At 38.8% G+C, this 6,737-nt stretch overlaps 1 protein-coding gene across 1 annotated transcript; it reads right to left on the reverse strand.

Annotated features, from left to right (window-relative positions):
* Positions 1-3,564: 3,564 nt before the first annotated feature.
* Positions 3,565-5,772, reverse strand: LOC145685297 (E3 SUMO-protein ligase KIAA1586-like). Its single transcript, XM_081757667.1, has one exon. It carries the CDS (start codon positions 5,770-5,772, stop codon positions 3,565-3,567), a length of 2,208 nt encoding a protein of 735 aa, XP_081613793.1.
* Positions 5,773-6,737: the final 965 nt, after the last annotated feature.

The following is a 6,737-nucleotide window of genomic DNA, read 5'->3' on the forward strand; positions in this document are numbered from 1 at the left end:
GGCATAAGGGGCACCAAAATTCATAGTTTATTCTCGGTGCTCATATTGTGATTTACTAAATAATTATTAAATTTATTAATTGTAAGGTATACATCTGATATTTTGAGCAAACTGAGCAAGAGAGGCTGATACGTAAAAACTAGCCAATACTTGTCTTAACTGTTTATGTTTTCTTAACTGTCAATGAAATAGATATCTTGAAGAATTTTAAATATTTGAGTTTTGTATTCCGGTTTCAAATATATATATGTGTGTGTATTTCATCTCGGTCCTGCAACCGGGAGGACGTAGATTCGACATTCGAACTCTCATCCGGATATTTTTTTTTTTTTTTTAAGTAAGGCAAGCATTTGATCTTTCGACTAAAATGAAGGAGACAAATAGACTTGTCAATATTCGTCTTAATTTTCTGTTTTCTTCGTCACTGTCAGGACTTCATGAAATTACTTTCGGCGAATTTTAGATATTCAAGTTTATCACAATTTGGGTGGGATGTGGGCAGGGATGTAGCCAAGGGGGGCTCATCGGGGCCAGGCCCCCTCAAATGGTTTCCTGCCCCCCCCCCCCAAATGACCAGTTTTTAAAACATCATAGTAAAATTATCTCGCTTCATTCATTTAAAAGTAACAAAGTTTATTGACAATTAATAATTTATGGTGAAATAGTATGGAGAAATATTGTTTTTCCATACCGATCGAAAAATAGTATAGTATCTCTTCCTTATACCGATCGAAAAATAGGATTCTTTTTTGTGACAGCAGATTACACAATTTACTGCGATTTATATTTGACAGTTTGAAGACAAACGTTTTAACAAGGTACTACAAATACAGCCATAAAACAAAGGTACTAAACTGATTTGTAAGTACAGTTTATTTTTATATGCTTTAACAAGTGTTTTAAAAGACATAGAGGATGGAAAATTTGGTGAGAAACAATGCTTTTATTGAATTTGGATTTCATTCGCTCTCTCTTTTATTTCTACTCAGTGTAATATATTTTTTTTTTTTTTTTTAGTCACGAATAATAAATAAATATTTTTGTCAGGAAACCGTAAAGAAATTTAGTGAAATTTCAAAGAAAATCAATCTTGTGTAGATAGGTTGTGTATACAAGGTCTTAAATTTAAATATAAAGGTAACCAAGAAAAGTTTTGTTGCTTTTTCACCCACCACCTTCAAACATCGATATGTCACCTAACCTGGAAGATTAAAAATAGTCCCCATCAGCATCGACGACCTTCTGAAAACGTTCTGGAAGGCCATGGAATCCATCACGGTAGAACTTGATGGGTCGTGAAACGAAGAAAGTATCAGGTGCATTTTGGACTTTTACTAGGGATTTGAACTGGCGTCCTCTAAGGTGATTGTCCAAAGAATGGAACAGGTGATAATCGGACGGTGCAATACCCGGGGAATATAGTGGTTGCAATATTGTTTCCCATCCAAGGCGAAAAATGGTGTCCTGAGTCATCCTAGCCACGTGGGACTTAGCGTTGTCCCGTAAACGAGGACACATTTGCAATTCAGAAGTGATGGCTCCAGAGTTTTGAGTTTTTTCTTGAGCACAGCTCAACTGCTGACACTACACAGTTGCATTGATACTCTGACCAGCTGGTAGCAGTTCCCGATGCACGATGCACCAAACACACAGAAGGACCTTCTTCTGGTACAGTGCTGGTTTCGGCTGTTTTGAAATCGGTTCATGGGATGCTAACCAATGATGACGGCGCCGTGGAGCTTCGTATAGGACACACTTTTTTTTTTTATCACATGCCAACGCCCTGTCCAGAAATGGCTCCGAAACAGTAAATAAACACAGGCGACTGCCGCGTTGCCTTCTGGCCCGGAGTCAAAATATGAGAGACCCATCGACCCAACTTGTAGTGCTTCACAAGTTGATGGATGTGCTGCCGAATGGTTTCTCCACACACTGACTTGTAGTCCCAGTTCCTCTTTGTACATGTTTTGGTCTTTTGGCACGTGGTGTTTTCGGGTGTTTCGTCATCGTCCTTAAACTTGTTAAACCATCGCTGCAATGTCTGCGTCGTCACGACACCCTCACCAAAGGCCTGGCATATCTTCTGTCCCGCCACAGCGGCGTTTGACCTCCATTTGAACTCGTTCAGCATACATGCTCTTATGACGCTCTGTGGATGTCCCATGTTCCCTCTGTCTTTACGCAAGTTCACGGTGTGTCTGAATTGCCACAACCAGGTAGTATGTTGGATATACCCACACCAACAACTGACGTTCGCCTTATCTCCACTCGCATTCAACTCACGGTGTGAGGTCCAATTGCACACAGATCTACACGAAAAGGGACAGAACTTTCTTGGTTACCTTTATAGTTATGCACAAAAGTATAGCGTTTGGTCCCGGGCAGTAGTTCTTGATTAAGCATTATAAAAACTATCTTGAATATAATTTATGGATAATAATAATAATAATAATAATAGGCCTAATAATAATAATAATAATAATAATAATAAGAAGAAGAAGAAGAAGAAGAAGCTAAAATAGTGTTTTTAGTTTTCCAGAAGGAAACCAAAATTTTCCTTTCTTTCAGGCCTCAAAAACACATTTTTTTTGGCTTTGTACATTGTAGCTGCCCCCCCCCTCAAAAACGACGGCCCCCCCTACACAAACCTGCTGGCTACACCCCTGGATGTGGGTTTGGATAAGAATCAAGATCTGAAATCCGGATTTCGGATCCAGATCCGAATTTCGAACCCAGATCCAAGATTAGAATTTCGGATCCAGATCCGAGATCCGGACCCAGATTCGAGATCCAGATCCGAGATCCAGACCCGGCCATCCCTAAAATCTATAGTAATAATTACCAAAAGCTACAAAACACTTGGTTTCTAAAACCAAAAAGGAGATCCATCACATGGCACTTACGGCATGTGTTACACTTATGTATAATGTCCTGCCACATACCAAATAGGAAGGGTGTCAATTCCTTTTTACATTATTATAGACGTGCCAATTTCAGTTGTCAATAAAGATTTTGTTTCATCCTGGAATATTGTAATGCTAATTCATTTTTCTATTTATGCATTTCCTCCCCCTCCCACATTATGAGCATTCCTCTGTCAGTCTTGGGAAGTAACGTAACGCAAGTAACGCGTTACTTGTAACGCGTTACTTTTTAAGTAAAGTTTCCTAGTAACGCGTTACATTTTTTCCAACGTAACTGTAACGATAACGCGTTACAAGTTCTTAAGAAACGTACCTAGTTTGCGTTACTTTCTTCCAGTGCTTAAATTCCTGATGAAAAAGTACCGGGGCCCTTCCTGGCTACCAAATATATATATATATATATATATATATATATATATATATATATATATATATATATATATATATATATATATATGGGGGGGGGGTGTTTAGTCAAATCTTGTAACTTAGATTCCAGGCACTTCCATACTGGGAAAAATTGTGCAAATACAAATCAAACAAATGTCATGACAACATAGTATTTTCACATAATTTTTATGTGAATAATAATATCAAAATAGCTGAACTTACCTCTTATAAGACAATGGATGCAGTTAAGTCACAGTAGTTTCCATAAAGCTTCCTTCGATTTGTCTTCCTCTGCCTTCTGTCTTTTCTTGCAACTTGAAAGGGCGGTGTTTCTTCCTTGGGATATCCAGCGCTTAACGTACGGGAGGGGATCCCAGTATGACAATGGCGGACCATTAATATTTATTGTCATTAAAGATGGCACACTTCTAACCGATAGCGCGTTTCTAATTGGCGTGACAACATTATTCATTACACTGAAACCCCGCTCACACTCAGCATTGCTGACTGGTATCGTTTGCACACACTGCATTAGTACCTTCATTCCCCCCAAGACTTGCCTGCCTCCACTATCCTTAAAGTCACGATAAGCTTGAATAGTTTCTCGAAAACATAAAGAAAACAATTCGCACAATTCTTTCAAGTCTTGTTCTCCATAATCGACATTAATATTTTCCGGCCAGTACTCAGGGTAAATAATTTTCATCATTTCGGAATACACAGTGTCCTTCTCAGTCAAGCACCTTCTGTTCAAGTTTGTAATTACACTCTCATAGAACTGCCCTTTGTTAATTTCCGAAGCGTTGTTTTTACTGCCACTCATTTTCAAGGGAACTCCTTTAAAATGTTTCTCTTTTATGGCTCTCTGTACTTCTCTCCAGTATATGCCTCCTCTCTCTTTGTGGGCCTTAAACACCTCGATTGTTCTGTATATGAGTTTGTTTGCCTTCGGTAGGGCTATAGTCTTTTCTTGCAAGGACTTTGAAAGGCTAGAAAGCTCACACAAGACATCCATCATTATTCCCAAACTTGTGATGAAGTGACTTTCTTCCAGCTTATTTGCTAGCCCTTGAAACGTTGATTTCTCTCTCCGATCGCGATTTTCATCTTTAGCAGCATTAACAAAGAAATTATACAATGACGAATAGCCTTTCCACACGGACTCCACAGCTCGAAAACTTGATGCCACCCAGCGAATTGACAAAATTTTCCCCACTTTCGTTAGGTTGCTACATAATTGTTGAGCGCATTTATTTAACTCGTGCTGATTTTTTGGAGACATACTGAAAGTTGAATATATTTTATCAAGAAACGCTACAAAATGGTTTGTTGCTGTAACGTCATTCAATGCGTCGTGAACTGCAAGCTCAAGCCGATGATTTACGCAATGCCATGTTACAATTCGAGGGAAGTCTTGTTTCATCAATGTTGCCAAACCTGCTCGTTTCCCTAGCATTACTGAAGCTCCATCCGTACACAAGCCAATCAAGATATCCTGGAGCAATTCTTTACTCAACCCTTGCTTCTCAAGGCATTCCATGAACGAGTTCTTAATATCAATCGCTTTGGTCCTTTCTAAAGGAATCAAATCGAAGAATATTGTTGTGACAGCTCCATCATTTATTGCACCTTTCAAATACACTATAAGCACAGTTTGATTAGCTACTGTGGTACTTTCGTCTAGAAGAATGGAAATTTTGGTTCTACGATCAATAATGCTATTTACAATTTTGTGTCTCATTTCTTTCGCGATATGATGTACTATTTCCGTACAACTGACATTACTCTGCAAAGTGCTCCCAATATCTAAACCGTTAAGCATTTGTAGATCGATCAATTTCGGATGATCTAAAAAAGCACGATTGTGTTTTGCAATGTGATAAGCAGTGCGAAACACGCGACATGTGACTTCCTGTGCGGCTGTATTCTTCTTCTCCATACCTTTCCGCAGTGGATCATCACTTCTACTTTTAAGAATTTCTTCCGCTTTTGTGTGTGCTTTTGAATCTCTATGCTCATAAATTTTCTTTCTGAGCTGCTTTTGTTGATCAGCTTTACAACGTTCCCCTTTAATACGAATCAAGGCTTTTGCCCACTCTGGTGCAATATGAATACCCTGCTCAGAAAAACACACGCCTAGAGTCTGTACTTCCTTACACGTCAAGCATCCTAATGCCCCACTGTTATAAAATAACCAAGAGTATTTACCTTTAAATTGTAGCCATTGCTCATGTGTCCAACAAGCCGGTATGCCCTCCATTTTGTTTGATTCGTTATCTTCGTGTTCACTACAACTTTTTTGAACCTCCCCAACATTCTTAGAAATATTTTCGGAAGCTTCAGAATTATTTTCACACACTACATGAACACTGTCACTACACTTTCGTTTCGCATCACTCGCATCCGTGTTGTCCGAATTATTCTTACGTTTAAAAAATGTTCCAATGTATTTTTCCATTGTTGATGCGAGTAATTACATGTATATAAAAGAAACACTTGTCTTATACACAACAATGCGAGTACGAAGTCAACGAAACCTTTTTCACTTTGTTATTAAAATTAACTAGTTAAACTGTACTGTTGATCAGCTTCACGTCAGCACATGCGTCTTATGCCTATATTACCGAAATGTTACTTAACCAAATAACTACGGTAACGAAACCAAAATATCGCGAACAAACGCACAACTATCGCACCGGACTAACTACCGTCGTCTTATCCTGCACTAAAGAGCGCAACTAACCAACTTTTCGGGTTGAAAAAGAAAAGTTTCTAAATAAAGTTGTCAAATTATGGACATAGAACTCTGCATCCGTCAAAGACTAGCAGCCGCTTCTTTGTTACTTGAGAAAAGGACTTTATTTCGGGACAGAACGAATTTTCACTTTAATATTTTTATTGGTTTCTATTTTTGCGGTTACGAACTCATGGAAACTTGGTGGCAATAGAGACAGGAAGTGCTGCATGGCCAATGATCCCTCCTTCTCCACGGAAATGACCTGCCATCAAACCCGATATTGAAAATAAATGTAAGGGATCTCGGACCTTTCTTTTCGGTTTTTGTAAGGGACAATCTTCTCTCAATGGAGCCTGCATTTGGCATCTATCAAGAAGGAGGTTTGTTATGAGGTTTTCATTTTCTACTTCTCTGTTTAGCTTTCTTTCTTGGACCTCTTGTTTATAAAAATTAAGTAGCCTCACATGGTTCAACCTTTCCATCCGACAGGCTTTGATGTTAGTTTATAGAAATTTTTGCCAAAGCTGCCGTCACTTGTACACACACTACCATGCGAGAGGGGAAAAAAAGGTTACCACATAGCCCTCGGAAGATGTAAAATTGTAAATTGTCGGAGTGACCCCGCCTTCTCACTCTCCCTTTTCAGTGTGTCCCAAAAGAAAAGAAAAAGAAAGAAAGGCATACAT

Source organism: Thermobia domestica, chromosome 5 (assembly GCF_964235325.1).
Source record: "Thermobia domestica chromosome 5, izTheDome1.hap1.1, whole genome shotgun sequence".
Taxonomy (NCBI): Eukaryota; Metazoa; Arthropoda; class Insecta; order Zygentoma; family Lepismatidae; genus Thermobia; species Thermobia domestica.

Excerpts from the sequence above, each read along its gene's own strand:
- LOC145685297 (XM_081757667.1), bottom strand. The coding sequence starts at position 5,772 with ATGGAAAAATACATTGGAACATTTTTTAAACGTAAGAATAATTCGGAC.